Source organism: Notamacropus eugenii, chromosome 1 (assembly GCF_028372415.1).
Source record: "Notamacropus eugenii isolate mMacEug1 chromosome 1, mMacEug1.pri_v2, whole genome shotgun sequence".
In the NCBI taxonomy this organism is placed as follows: domain Eukaryota; kingdom Metazoa; phylum Chordata; class Mammalia; order Diprotodontia; family Macropodidae; genus Notamacropus; species Notamacropus eugenii.
Genome location: NC_092872.1, coordinates 490513942 through 490529959, shown reverse-complemented (window position 1 = coordinate 490529959; position 16018 = coordinate 490513942). Strand labels below are relative to the sequence as shown.

At 39.1% G+C, this 16018-nt stretch overlaps 1 protein-coding gene across 1 annotated transcript; it reads right to left on the bottom strand.

Annotated features, from left to right (window-relative positions):
- Positions 1-8494: 8494 nt before the first annotated feature.
- Positions 8495-11482, bottom strand: TMEM250 (transmembrane protein 250). Its single transcript, XM_072632975.1, has one exon. The coding sequence runs from the start codon at positions 11352-11354 to the stop codon at positions 10935-10937; it is 420 nt and encodes a 139-aa protein (XP_072489076.1). The 5' UTR covers positions 11355-11482; the 3' UTR covers positions 8495-10934.
- Between the last annotated feature and the right edge of the window lie 4536 nt (positions 11483-16018).

The window sequence follows — 16018 nt, the reverse complement described above, 5'->3', positions numbered from 1 at the left end:
GCTCACTTCTTTGCTTTGTACTCTTTAGCATTTCTTTATAATTTTTACTGTTTACAGTAACTTGCTTATAGAGTATCTTTGTTTTGTTCCTAGGATCCAGTAGTAGTAGATAGAGCATTGGGCTTCATGACAGATCTGGATTAAAATTCCAGCTCTAAGAGTTATTAGCTAGCCATAGAATGACAAACAAGTCACTTAATGCTTGTGACCTACTCAACAGGGTAGATATGAAGATTGCACTCGTTAAACTTTAAAATATAAGTTGGTTTTGTGTCCTAAAGGGACAACAGTAAGTATTTGTCAAATAAATGAGTAGATCGTAGCATCCAGAGCTGGGAGGGTATCTAATCTAACACATTCATTTTACCAAGGAGGAAATTGAGGCCAAGAGAGGTTAAGAGACTTGACCAAGGTCACACAGCCAAAGAGGTTAAGTTGCAGCCCCAATATTTGAACATTGGTTCTGCGACTTCAAGTTTAATTATCTTTGTACTGAACTAAGCTCCCAGATCTTAATATTTAGAACTAGAAAGTCCAACTTTTGGTCCAAACCCCTAATTTTTTTTAACTGAGGAAACTGAGGCCAATGTTACTTCTCCACAGTCACATAGGTAGTAAATAGCAGAGGTTTAATTTTAAAACCAGGTTCTCTTGATGTCCCAAATTGCATGGTCTTTCATCATACTATAGTTACTTAAAGATGACTATAGAATGAATCTAATAAAATCTTGCGACTTTTGTTTTGAGGAGGGCAGGGCTGATGTACTACTCTCAGTAGTTTACTTGTAAGAATGTGGTAATTAGGAGAAGGAAGGTGGGTAGCTGTGAAAGTCTTCCCAGACAAAAGACTGCCAAAAGGCAGTTCCACAATAAAAAGCATACCAGGCAGGGAGAAAAGCCCCTGCTTGCTGCATGGTACTTTTGCTCTAAGGCAGACCACCAGTAGGGGTGAGAGTATACACAGTAACCCCAAGACTGAGAAGGATATGGAAAAGAATGTTAGAAAGACTAAAGAAGAGGAGAAAGGGAGAGCTGGTGAGGACAGTGCATGTCAATGGTACATCAAAATCCATAATCTGTCTTGATATAGGATGTCTAGTCACCTTAACAGAGGTGTGTAGGCCTTGGAATCAGGGAGACTTGAGTTCAAATTCTTCCTCACACTCCCTACCTATGTGACCCCTGGGTAAAACACTTAACTTCTCAGTGCTATCTGTACAAAGGGAATAATAATAGCACCTACCTCGCGGTTGTAAGTACCCACTAAGTTAACATAGTTAACGTGCTTTGCAAACCTTAAGGCTGTGATTGCTGTTATTCTCTAAACTCAAGGTGGGACTCCAAAGATAGGTTGGTATTTGTCCTTTATTCTTGAAGAGGACCAGAATGACCTCATTATGATAAAGTCAAGACCAATACAGCTCCAAATGCTCTACCACAGATTGGGCACAGACAGTCCGTGAACCTTTGGGGTGGATAGTCTAAATTTGCGCATCCTATGTTTCCTTTAAGCTCTTTCAATTCTGCTTTGCTCATAAAGCACAGAACCTTCTCTCATGTGGGCATGCCATGCTGAGTGGTCCTATGCCAGTGTCTCCCATGTCATACAATCAATTCCAAAGTTCCTGAGAGAGACCTTCAGAGTGTCCTTGTGTCACTTCTTCTGACCACCATGTGATCGCCTGTCCCATGTGAGTTCTCCATAAAATAGTCTTTTTGGCAAGCTTACATTTTGCATTTGAACAATGTGGCTAGCCCCTCGGAGTTGTGCTCTCTGAAGCAGAATCTGAATGCTTGATAGTTGAGTTTGAGTAAGGTTACCTCAGTGTCTGGTACCTTGTCCTGCCAGGTGATCTTCAAAATCTTCTTAAAACAATTCAAATAGAATTGAACTCTCAAGATTAAAGACCCCAGGGATGAGTTCCTAGAGCTAATTCAACTTCTCCCCCAGGCACTATGTTGTAGACTTGGCCAGCAATCTCAAAATACTCTAATCATCCTTCAAAATAGTTAGCTCCAACAAAGAAAGAAGGTCTAAACTCTGTTGGGACTGCAGCCAATCCCCAACCCATTCCTCAGGCTGCAATAATTTTAGCAGCTGGTCTCTGAGAACCTATTTAAGAAGTTACCAAGTTTCAAAGGTCTCAAAGTTCATGGGAATCAGAGATTTTAGTTGGAATGAACCTTAGAGGTCATCTGAGTTCAACTCCATTTTACAGATAAGGAAACTGAGGCCAAAAGAGTGACTCATTCAAAGTCACACAATGTTACACAGAAGGTCCAAATCTGAAGCCACATGCTCTGATTCCATCCAAATCCAGCCATCTTTTTCCTAGTACTTTCTATGCTGCTTCTCTGTGTCAACTGTTTCATTGTCCTGATTTGGGTAAAGTTCTGAATAGGAACATCAGTTCAGGCATCTAGTACTAGACTTGGGTATGAAACTATAAAATAAGAGTACACTCTTGTTCCTAACCCTATATGAAGCAAATTTAGCATACATCTTTCACTCATGTTAGAAGATGACTCGAGTTAGAAGATGAAGTTGCCACTGTGCAACAAAATAGATTCTTAACTGGTCTCTCTTACTTTAATCTACCCTTCTCTCACCCACCAAAGCGATTTTCCCAAAGCCTTGAGGATCAAATATATTCATTTCATATTTAAAGCTCTTTACCCCATCCTATTTTTTCCAGCATTGCTAAACATTATTCCCCTGTAGGTCTTCTTACCTTTCTCCCCACAGAGTATTCAATCTCCATTCTTTGTCCCAGGTATCAAGCATGTTGTTATTCCTTTGTGTCTGACTCTTCTTGATCTGATTTGGGGTGTTCTTGGCAGAGAAACTTGGACTGGTTTGCCATTTCCTTTTCCAGCTCATTTTACAGATGAGGAACCTGAGGCAAACAGGGTTAAATAACTTGCCCAGGGTCACATAGCTAGTAAGTGTGTGAGGATGGATTTGAACTCAATTCTTTCTCACTATCCAGCACAATGCCACCTAGTTTCTCAGGTATCAAGCAAGCTTGAAAGGTATTCTCTTTCCAGGAATCCTGAGTTTTTTCTAAGATTAAATTACAAGGCCCTCTTTTGTATGAAGTGTTCCTGATTCTCTCCCTACCTCAACCCAATCCACCGATGATAACTAATGTACATTTTGTCCTCTCCCTTCAAATGAAATATAGGCTTCTCAAAAGCTAGGACTGTTGTCTCCATATTCCCAGCACCTGGCATAATACCTGGCACATAGTAGAGACTTAATAAATGCTTGTTAAGACAGATACTCATGATGTGATAAACTCTGTGGGGGAATACAGAAGTAGTGAAGTATTTCATATGGATCACACTCTCATCTAAAATTAGTTTTCATGATAGAAGCACTGGCATTGGAACCAGTGGTAAATTAGAACCAGTTTATAATTTGGCTTTCAACTCCTATCTGTTATTCTTAATTCTTCATTAAACTGCTTATTCTATTACCCACCCAAACCTGCTCTCCATCACCATAAGTATTAAAGTCAGATAAATACTGCCAATTAACACAGCTGTCTATACCTAACAACCATGACCCTGGGCAAATCACTTAACCCTGTTTACCTCAGTTTCCTCACCCTGTAATATGAACTGGAGAAGTAAATGGAAAACCACTCTAGCTATTTCTGCCAGGAAAATCTCAGATGGGGTCCTAAATAGTCGGACATGACTGAAAAACAACTTAATGACAATGACTTTGGAGGTTTGGGAGGATAGGCAAAGGAGGCCTCAACCCCAAAGCAAATTGTATTAATCTTATCCAAAAATGCTCTCCCCAGGGAAGAAAATTCAGGTATTGGAAGATACTGAGGAGATATTTAGAGCTTCTGCTGTTTTGCTGGCAAGATACTTTTGTGAAGTTTTAGGAGAACTAGAAGTAGTGAAAGACAACAAAAACAAATTCATAACATGCCATCCTGCTTGGGGAAATTCTCTAGTTTGGTGCAGAGAAAGGCCTGGGATAGAATCAGAGAAGAAAATTTCAAAATGTAAAAGTGGTATTTGCTATGGAACGAAGAGGAAGGAGTTTCCTGAATGCATTTAGGCAGGCAGAGATTGGATTTGTTCCAAAATACCAAGTCAAAAAAGAAAAAAAATCCATGGCATCTCTGCAGATTGAAGCAAGTTTCCTCTCCCCTAGAAAATGCTGAATCAGCACTTAAATGCCTTACCAGCCCAGCTCCCTCCCTCCATCCTCCTTCTCCTCCTCCAATCACATGATAGAAGGGACAGGGAAGCTCTCTCAAGGTCATACAACATCAATATCAAGGTACTGGGATGCAGAATCCCACAGTTTGCAATTCTTTCTCTCCCCCTAAGTCAAAACTGAATGACAAGTCCAAAGTGGGCCTCTGATAGTTCTTTACATTCCGAAGTTATGAACAAGGGGGTGGGAGGAAGGGGTGTTAGAGATCTGGCACTAGATCTAGACTGGTAATATCAGTCTCCTACCAAGATACAACTGCAGGGTTTGATTGCGGATTCTAGTGCTGGCAGCAGAGGCATAGCCAGCAATTATGATATGCTGCTTGAGTACCACAAAATGTGCCCAGGTGCAAGCAGCCAAAACCCTTAAATCAATTTCAAACAAATTCAGTTGGGGTGGCACAAGATCCTAAGCAGGGGAGACTAGAGAAACTGTGAGTTTCTCAGTCCCCTGATGTATAAGGCTTAGATCCTGGGGAATACTGAGGCCACTGAAGGGTGGAACAGAGGGGAAAAAGGATGAGACCAGAGAGGAAAATACCAGGAGATACAGGGTAGGGAGTAGCTGGGCTTCAGAGGACCAATGAGTGCTGCCCCTCTCTCTGTATGCAATGTGGTGAATAGCAAATTCCTAGAGGATCCAGCCCTATTTCCCATAGCAGTGTTTATCTAAAGTACCTCCATGAAAACTTTGCCTAGGAAAGTGCTTCATTTTCCCTCCGGAGAAGCCTGCCATCTGGTATTCCTATTTTAAATAATTATTGTTATTAACTAGGTGCTAGGCTCAGTTGTTTCTACCTGCCCAAATGATGTCAGCACCCTCTAAATTTTGTTGCAATAGGGCCAAGTCTTAGTCACCATGCCCTAGTTTTGGCGTGGACTGGCAGTCATGAATCCTACACATTCCTTTAGGTTCAGGGCAATTATCCCACAACCTCTCCCTGACCAGGTAGATGAGCGTAAAAAATGGAAAAACAGGGTGATGCTTAGCCACAGTTGTTCCTTTTATGCTTTGGAAAGATCCTTGATTTCATAGATGTGAGTACTTCCTACAGAATGTAGTCTCTGAATAGAGATTTTCATAAGATTCTGTGGCTGAAAAATTAGTCTCCTGGTGGTGAAACAGCACCTTAAGTACTAAGTCTCTCTGCCTTTGGAAGGACTATTCATGTGACAATATTCTAGGGAGTAAGTCCAGACTTGAAACCAGTCAAAGTTCCCACAGCAATTTCCCCCACCAGCTCCCACCCCATACAGTATAAGAGGATGTATATAGACAGCTAGATGGTGCAATGGATAGAGTGCCAAGCCTGAAGCCAGGAAGACTCATCTTCCTGAGTTAAAATCTCAAATAATTCCTAGTTATGTGACCCTAGGCAAGTCACTCAACCCTATTTGCCTCAGTTTACACATCAGTAAAATGAGCTGGAGAAGGAAATGGTAAACCAGTGCAGTATCTTTGCTAAGAAAATGCCAAATGGGGTGATGAAGAATTGGACATGACTGAAAAATGACAAAATTCCAATGATTTATGGGTTTCAGACTGTAGGTTCTTGTGGACCAGTAGACAAGCAGGATATCTAGGATATCCTTTGCAGAGGAATGCAAAGAGTGAATCTTAAAAGGCTATCTAGCCCATCTCTCTGTCTCTAGGTTAGACAGCATGTAAATTATTACTAACAAATTAAAAATCTATATACTTAAAAAAAGCTTAAGAAATCAATTTAAATGATTACATTTATGCTGATAGTCACATATATGCCTTTATCTTACATGATTATAAAGTCATATATTTATCATGATAAATATAAATCATTCTCTCTTGTGCTGTATAATTGATCAGATTCTCCTACTTGCCCTCTTACTGCCTACTACGTATGGAAGAAACATGGATGTTATGTAAATTCAAAATGTGTCTGGGTTTTGGTACTCTGTCCACATATTCCTACTTAGTAAGTGGGCCCTTTCCTGACCAAAGGAAAGACTAAAGAAGACCTCTTAAGAGAATTAATTACTCTTATGAGAGTTTCCACATAAATATAGTCTTGTATTGTTGACTATTTTATGCATATAACTTTATTGGCCAACTAGCAAGGGGCTGAGGGGCATGGACATGGTTCAGGCTCACCTTCCTTTCCCTCCAGTATCATGCCACGAATGTTAGGACAAAGGATTGGTACAAAATAGTCACTCAAAGACTTGGATTAACTTATGGAACTCTACCTTTTACATGTGAAATTAATAGTGTTCTTTTAAAAATAAAACTATACAAGTAGTCTTTGGATTATCATTGTAGAACTTCCTTGCTGACTACTGATATCTATTTCCTTGCTTTTCATATTTTTGTCTTAAAAGTAGTCTCCCCTCAAAATCTGATGCATCATTCAGGGTCTCTGGACACTGTTTTCAAGTATACTAGTCATTCTTATTGTTTCATGCATGGTGTAAAGTCCATAACAAGCAAATAAATCAGCTTTATATAGGCCATTTCAAAGGAAAACCTTTTCCTCAGGAAACTGGCCTCTCTTTTGGCATTCTTCAGCTTAAGAGTGTCTCATTCACCTGCGAAGGGCATCCCTGGCTTTCTTTTTTTTCCTGCTAACTGTTCTGGATCTGATTCTATCCTGCTTCGTGGTACAGGGAATAGACAAACAGCCCTTTAAGTGTAGCATCAACTACCTTGCTGAGCCATCAGATGAACCCCAGATCTTCCTATGAACAGTGCCTTAATCAGTCAACAAAGTGTTTCTTCTGAAACAGTCTTCTGTTTATTTGTCACAGTGGATGCTCTAGTAAACAGTAAATAGCACATTTGTTGGCAAAGTAGAGCGATCTGTCCAGCTCATTAAAGATATGAGTAGGACAGAGGCAAAAGAAGATGCATAACTCTGCCCTTTTAGCAAACATCCAACCTCTAACTTGTAAAAGCTCAGCATGTCTTTAGAATCCTCAAGAAATGTAAATCTTCGTGAAACTATGAACCTGTCAAAACAAGGGAGACCGTAAGGTTTGTTTAGCTAGCAGGACAATGTGTCTGGCTGGCAGACTATAACTGAAACAAATACTACCCCTGTCAAAATAACAAGCTGTGTGGATGGGGTCTAACTCTAATCCCTTGAAGTCATGAAAAGTCTGGGCTGCTCTCATTATCCCAACTTGGCCAGTTAAGCCTTTTAGAAGGCCCCAAAGCTTTTTGGTTTATGAACTATTCTCATGCCACTAACTCACTTGCCTTTAGATAATGCACTGGTTTTTTCTCCTGACTACACTCGAATGTCATCCTGCAATAAACAGGAGAGAGGCATTCTGACGCTCTCAGATTTTAGTGCATAAAGCTGAGTGTATGTATGGTAAACCTTTATTCTATGTCTTCAATTTATGTATCTTTCAAAAAACCCACCTAAAATACATTACATTACAAATAAAAGTAAACAAGCATATTCTCATAAGATGGAAGCTTCTACTAGGAGTTGTCAGTGCTGCTTTTAAGTGTTTCCATCCTACAGTGAATATACTATCTGGGCTTTCTGAATATTTACAAATTTACAAAGTTTACAAATAAGATTTTCTATGGAAAGTAGTAAGATTAACTAGGTAAGAAACTGGACATATTTATAGAAATTTTAACCTAAGGATAAGCAAAGGAAAGCATCACACTGGAGAATGAGGTCTATTGGATTAGAGCAGACTGAAAGACCTATCACTAACAGATTTCAAAAGTGGCCATTTTTAAATAATCCAATTTGTTCCCATATAATTAAGTAGACCGCTGACACAGCCACTTGTGACCATCCTACTTAAGTTTTAGTAAAAGCATTTTAAGCTTGTTACAATACTATTTTGTTTTAAAAGGTAAATTCAACAGCAAAAATTCTCAGACATCAAAAGCTGGATATTAAGTAGCTTATTTTTTTTCTGAAGACAAAAGTCCGTTCAAGTAATTTAAATATACTTATTTCTGTAATTTATTGCACTAAACTTTAAATTTATTACTACTAAACCAATTTTTATTTTAAATGACATTTCTAGCTGTTATGACTGCTTCAAAATAAAAGAATCTATGAATTGGCAGGTAAAAAAAAAAATGAGATGCAAGGATTTTTTTCCACATAATAAAGCTGTCCAAAAGCCTAGAAAGACCTTTAACTAACAACCTGACAACTCTTTAAAATAAGAAAAACTGCAATTTTGATAGTTAATTCCCTACAAACAATATAACTAAAATATATTTGAATACAAGCAATCACTCCATCAACACATTAAAAAAATAAGTTTAATGCAGGTGGTACGTCTCATAAAGAATTTAACAGGCACTCAAGACATTGAGCTGTCTTTGTTTTTTTGTGTGTTCCAAAGTCAATTCAAGGTACAATTCAAACACTTGCATTGTTGTTTATACATTCATTGGCTAAATAGCAAGATTCCTCCTGCTATTAGGACTTTGTTAAAACGCACACACATACTAGAACCCTCAATCAGTGCATCCGATAGGGAGCTCCACTTCAAAGACATGAATGTTTTAGTGGATTTAGGCTGAAGGAATTAAAAAAGAAAAGTTTTTGAAAAAATATGCATGACTAGTGCAATAAGATTTTTAGCAGGCAGTAAAAATGAAATCAATGCATTTAAAGCTATCATTTCTGCCTGTCACATAATCAATTTCTAAAACTACCTTTGTTTTAACCAGTTTATTTAACCACCTTAAAAACAGATTTTTTTTTTTGCAGAGAAGAAAACCTTAAAAAATAACTCAAAGAGCAAGATTTTCTACAACCATAATTTTCCCTGATTTGAACTTTCTTAAGTTTGTCAAATGACATGCATTTTTTCTTACAACCTATCCTCACAACTAGGCTTAGAAAAGAGTTTCTCTGCTCCCACTTCTCCTCAATATTTTTTGCCTTTGTCCTGGAAAAGGTTATATGTGCTGAGGCTTGTGTCAAATGAAAATGCAATTTTTCACTTTATCACATATACATATAAAATTCAGAGATAATGATTTTAGGTGGACAGGGAATGGGTGACCAATATTGGCTTACTAATTATCCTCTCAATAACCAATAATTGCTTCCCTCAAGTAGTTATCCTAGCCACAGTATAAAAATACCTATTTGAGTGTGGTGACAGAAAACGCTCAAGAAAGATTCTCTTGTATACTTTACTTCCCTTCCTTGTTATTTAAAGGTATTCCAATGAAAATGGGATCTTTGTTCCTTTGAAGTCCATCTGTTCCTGCATCTCTTTACGTACCTGAATTCATCTTATGTCTTAACTGCTTTCATAGCAACGAAGAACGCAGGAAATACAGAGCAGACAAGGCTTTAATAAACAAAGATTCAATGTTCATTCAAATGCCTTAAAATTTAGAAGAAATGCTTTTAAAAAATAAACCATTTAAAAAACATTTTCCATGATAAATAATTGGCTTTAGTGTTATCTGTCTAAAGATTTCAGATAACTACAGTGTTTCAGAAAGTCAAATTCTACATTTCTGCAAAAGAAATAAATTCAAATGCCCTCCAAAGCAAGTAAAACATTTCTCAGCTTTCCCAGAAAAGTGAGTTTAGAGAGATTAAAATATTTTATAATGTAATATTGCATTCTCTATAGACCTCTCCACTGATGCACAAAGGGCTCTATATTTGCTTTGCTTCTGAATTTGGCACCACTGAAACTTACAGTGCTCCAGAGAACACAGCTCTCTTATGAGCTATGGCATTAGAATCAGACTCCCTGAATGAAGATCTTGGCACTGTTTGCTTCAGTTTGCTTTCAGATTGGGCCTAGGTCTGTGAAACACCAAATCTGGTTGCAACCAAACAAAATTATTCACTTCCCTCTAGATTTTAGACTAGCATTCAACCTCAACATTTAACTTTTCAATTGTAGCTCTTTGTTTAATGTAAGAAAGATGAACTTGCACTGGACCTGTGCAAACATTCTAGAAATCCAGGGCCATGCAAGTGGTTTAATGGCAGTGCACTGCATTTCTAAATTGGAGTCCAACTTTTTCCTAAGGCAGGGAAGGGGTTAGGAACACTAAGGAAGAGTGGACATTTGGCCCACAGGGAAGGGAACTGCTTCCAGGCTTGCTCCTTGGTCAGTACACAGAGCAAAACTGTTGAGACATGTTCCATTCCTTTGGTAGGTCAGAGAAATACCCCTAAACGTGAAACTGTTGAGAAAGCCACACCAAGATCCTGAAAGTGCAGACTTGATAAAGAGGACCCTACTGCACTGTATTTATTAAATGTGAACATAAGCTACATTAAAATAGAGGAAAGGGGAAGAATACAAAGTAGCGGCAGGGGGAGGGGAAGCTAAGAGTCAAAAAGCAAATTGAAGGAGAGCCTTGATTTAGTCTTTACAAATGTCACAGCCCTTTCCTTTCCCATGCCATAAACACAGTAAGATGGTCAGAGAACAAATAAAAATATTGCCTCTGATCAGGGCACTACTTGCTTTGTTTGGTATGATGAAAAACCTGTCTTTGGGATGGGAGACAAACAGAAGGAAAAATGACCCAACATTCCCCCTGTGTCATTTCATTTCAGAGACAGGTTGTCTTTACCAAAGAAAATATCTATATACTGCATATACATACATCAGTCATAAATAAATAAATTAAACCAAAGGAGGAAGTGGATACATCAGATGTAGTCACAGCTGCCCAAGCCAGCATGCACACCTCCTATTTACATGTCCACAAAGACCATGAAACACCAGCCCAGACCTCCCACCAGCAGCATAGTCACATGAATTCCATAAATGAGCAGCTCATTCATCAAGCTGAAATCAACCCGCCTTCGTCCCAGCAATAGGAGAATGATGGACAGCTTGTACTGGAAACGCAGAAAGATGCGGATGCCAAGGTATTGAAGGCAAAACAAGATGGAGAGCGCCACCCAGAGGATGGAGGTAAATAGGCTGCAGCTGAAGTAGAGCAGGAAGCGGATAAATCCATACATCCATCGGGACTTCAAATAGATGTCGAAGTTGTTGTACTTGGTTCGCACTAAATGAGTGGTTCTTACAGGCCCACAGGCGGAATGCAGGCATGTGGTATGGGGGCCGTGGAAAGACCGGACACGCCGGGGTATGGGAATTACAGGCATTGGGTACCCCACGGCTCACTGAGTTCTAGAGGACGACAGACTGTGTACATAAAAAGCATCATCCATGGACAAGGAACAGAAGTGAGGAGCCTAGGCCTGTGAACTCTCTGCTGAACTTCCAGGGAGGCACACTCCTATAGGAAGAAAAAAAAGCAACAAAAAGAAGAAGCAATTCAGCTGTAAGGAACCAAAATAAAATGAGTTTTTGTACTGAGTACGTTTATAATCTAAAAGAAGAAACAGCAGATAAATCCTAAAGATATTTCTACATCCTTATAATGAAACCCACTAAAAAGTTTATATGGCTGAAAGAATCCTGGGAGTCAAAACATCTTGAGTTTTAGACATTAAAGATCATAAAATTTAAAGCTAACATTTGAGTTTTAAACATTAAAGATCAGAAAATTTAAAGCTAGAAGGAATCTTAGAATCATGTGATCTGGTTGCCTTATTATATTTATAAAGAAAATGAAGATCAGAGCTTAGGGGCCCAATGAGTGAGAATCTGAATTTAGATGCCCTAAGTACTAATTATAATTACTCTTTTTTGGATCTACCACTCACTAGGCTGTTTTACCATGGACAAGCTAAGTCACTTCATGTTTCTGGACTTCAGTTTCCCTACTTGAAAAGTAAAGGCGCTTGGATTAGATTATATCTGAGGGATTTTCTAGTTCAATTGAGATAACATTTATTAGGCTTTTGCCAAGTATAAGGTATTATCTTAAACAATAGGAGATACTAAAATAGATAGTACTCAGGACCTGTTTGGAGTTTAGAATCCAATGGAAAGGTGGGGTGAGAATGGGGGTCAGAATCAGGATCTTACTAATGTAGGCAAATTAGGATCCCCTCAGAAGCCTAAAGAGGTTCAGGGCCACTTTAGAAGTGTTATCCAGAGTAAGGAATTCCTAAGGACTACATTTGAAGGCTGGGCACTAAATGCTTTATCCCTCCATTCTAAAGTATAAACTAATGGAAAGAGAACTACAGAGAGGTAGCCATGATATAACAAATTGAGGGCAGACCTCAAAGTCAAGAAAACCTGTATTTAAACTCTGAAACACGATAGTTGTGTGACCAAGGGCAATACCACTTAGCTTTTCTGTTGGTGGAAAATAAAACCACTGGTCTGGACAAAAAAAAAAAAAAAACCCAAACAAAAAAAAAAAAACGGCAAAACATCACCACCACCACCAACTAGCATTTATATAGAGCTTTGCAATGTGCTTTACAAAAATTGTAACAATTTATCCTCACAACAACTCTGGAAAGGTATGCCCTATTTTCACCCCTATTTTATGGATGAGGAAACTGAAGGTCTGAGAGTTTAAGTGACATGCCCAGGATTCCATTTCTTATGTCTGATATGCACCTAGTCAGGGAGATGCCTAATCTAAGAGTACTAGGCAAAAAAAGTGTGCAAAAACAATGAACAAAACAGAAACTCAAGTTCTTTTAATTCTTTTCAAGTTTCTCACTCAACATAACAATATTGCTCTGTCTCTTAGTCCTTGGGCCTAGCCCATCACCAATATACATTTTTCTAAGATCTTAAAGCACTTAAAGGATTACAAGCAATCATCTGTAACTGATATTTAGGGTCTAGCATACTATGAGTGATAGATTATAGATTCACTAAACACCAAACAATCAATCAATTTTATGTTTCGCCAATTAAGATAAGCACAAGGTTTAACCATTTGACCAATTTCACAATATCAGCTATAGTCAGAGCCTCACTCAAGTTCAAAGCTATTCACTCAGTAGGATCTTATGAGAATACAGTTACAAGTTCTGAATACAATTTGTTGTTTTTAATAGAGAAGGCAGGCATATAAAGTGTTCCTCTAATATTGTAGTTTGCTCCTTTTTTTAGGAAAAAGCTTAAAGTGAACTTAAAAATCCCAATAATGATAAAAGATGAGGTTCTGTTACAAATGAAATTAAAAGCCTACCAAGCAGAAAGAAGATGTAACTCTCACTGGTTTAACCTACTGATTTCTATGTCCACAGAATAGAACAAGCTCCTAGCTTCCAAGGAGTAGAAAGTGGTGGCTGAAGATTCCTATGCATTTTTTTTTTACCTAAGCACTGCAGGGATTCAGTGTAATATCTGGCCCAGGAGTGGGGAACCTTTGCCCTTGAGGCCACATGTGGCCCTCTAGGTCTTCAAGAGTGCCCTTTCTCTGCACCTTGGAAGCTTGGAGCTTGTTCTGTTCTATGGACATACAAGTCACTGGGTTAAACTGGTGAGAACTGCATCTTCTTTTCGCTTGGTAGGCCTTCAATTTCATTTGTAATAGAACCACATCCAGAAAAAGAATTCTGGAGTCTGAATGCAAATCAAAGCATACTATTTGCTCTCTTTTGTTTCTTCTTTCCCATGGTTCATTTCATTGTTTATAATTCTTCTTTGCAATATGACTATTGTGAAAATATGTTTAATGTGAATGTATATGTAGAGCCTATACCAGATTGCATGCTGTCTTGGGGAGAAGGGAAGGGAAGAAAATTTGGAACTCAAAAGTTTGTGGAACTGAATGTTGTAAACTAAAAATGAATAAATTAAAAAAATAAAAAGAGTGGTCTTCTGAATCCAAACTTCACAGAACAAATCCTCTTAATAAAAAGGATTTGTTCTGTAAAACTTGGGACTCAGTCAAAAGGCCACAATCTCAAGGACCTAGAGGGCCACATGTGGCCTTGAGGCTACAGATTCCCCAACCCAGATCTGGTCTGAGTCAAAATATCATTTGCTTCCCCTCCCCACTTCAGATCTCCTAGAGAATAAATATCCCTAATATATCCCCTTCCATGAATATACTACAATTGTTTTTTTTTACCATAACGTCTTAAACATGCCAATTTCCAAGAATTATGACAATGCCCTCATTTGACAATGTCATTAAATAATTAATATCTTCTGCAGGTGCCTGATTCATCCTGTAAGCTGGTGTATTACAATATGTTTCAGGGTTAATGAAAACAAAGCCATAAAGTGGACTATTTTTTCCATTGCTAAACTGGGAGATTTTACCACAGATTTTGCTTACAGATAGTTCTATTCTTTTTCCTACCGTCAATTTGTGAAGCACCATGAGATACACTGTGATGAATCTCTAATTAAAAGTCAAACTTTTGACACAAAGTTGACTTTTGCTTTTTGTTTTGATTGTTTGCTACTACAAAAATAAAATTATTTTACTAAACTTTACAGAAAACAGAGGAATGGCTGGCTTTGGTCCATATATCCATGACATCTGGCCTGTTATTTCCATGGGCTAAGTCTAGAAAGTCATTCTCTGAGACTACTCTCTTATCTATAAAAGGGATAATTTTCTAGGAGAACAGAGGTATAAGACGACTTAATTGTCAGTATTTTTGAAGCACTAGAGTTTCCTTGATAAACACATTTTAATCACTTTATAGCACTTAGCACAGTGCCTGGCACATAGTGGTACTTATGAAATGTTTTGTTTTTTTTAATTGATGATAGATCTTAAAACTTCTGTGTATGAATCATGAATTTTCATTTACTTTTAACAAATGGGCTGCTAATCTTTAGCTACACTACGAGTTTATTTTTATTATCTTATATACCTTCTCGTAAAAGTGTGGTGCATTTAGGACGCCCCCTATAAAACACAACTATACACATGATTATTCACTTATTTACTTTGTAAATGTGGTGCACAAAAAACATTTAATCTCAGTCCCTTTACTCCATGAGGGCCTGTGAAGAAATACCCACGTGTAACCTGACACACAAGGATTATAATCTGAAATTCTCAGCTTCCCCAAGGCATTACATTTAGGATGTACTGACCTTAGGGAAAATGCTGGAATGGGTTCCATCGAAAGACTGGGATTATAAAGCAGAGACAAAAATAAGCCCTATGATCAGATCTTTTATATGGAACTGACTATCCCCATCAGTTTTGGAGCTCCATATCTAAATGAAGCGTAGTGTGCACTTGAATTAAGTGTACTCGGTGCCCTCAAACAACCAGGGAGGCGAGGAGAAACACCAATAGAAACCAAAGGTCGGGGTTCAGGCGAATCTGACCATCTTCTCTTTCAAAAAAAAGAAAAAAATGAGCATTCTCATCTAACTTTTGAATCCCACCCTCCACTCGGGGTTGGTTTCCGTGTCCAAAGAGAAAGTGAGAAAGAGAAGAGAATTTGAAAACAAAAAACATTTTTTCCCAAATGACGTATCCACGTGACCAATACATTACTTCCCTTTCACGTCACTTGGGAGACAAAAAGTGGTTCCCCTTCGGACCTGGAAGGCGCAGGGAGAGGAGGGGGAAGCCAAGTTCAAACACTGCGCCCCAAAGTAGGGAGGTTCTGACCGCCCCCCCACCCCCGGAGGGAGCAGAGGAGGCCTCAGCGGAACCAACGGGGGTCCCTCCCCTTCCCTCAGCGTCCTCCGGCAACTACCCCTCCTAGCTCTACGTCCTTCCAAATGCCCACTCCCGGACCATCTCCTGACCTCCGACCCCGGATACGCCCCTCTGCCCTCTCCGGGAGTTCCCTGCTTAGCTCCCGCCCCTTCCCCCGTCAGGCGCGGGCCGATTCGCTCACCATGCGCGGCCTCCGCGGCGGGGTGGTAGTTCCGGGGCCCGGGGCCGGGGGCCGGCGGGGCGGAGGCCAGGGCC

What these genes read in the sequence shown, in the direction of transcription:
- TMEM250 (XM_072632975.1), bottom strand. Translation starts at nt 11,354, where the DNA reads ATGCCTGTAATTCCCATACCCCGGCGTGTCCGGTCTTTCCACGGCCCC.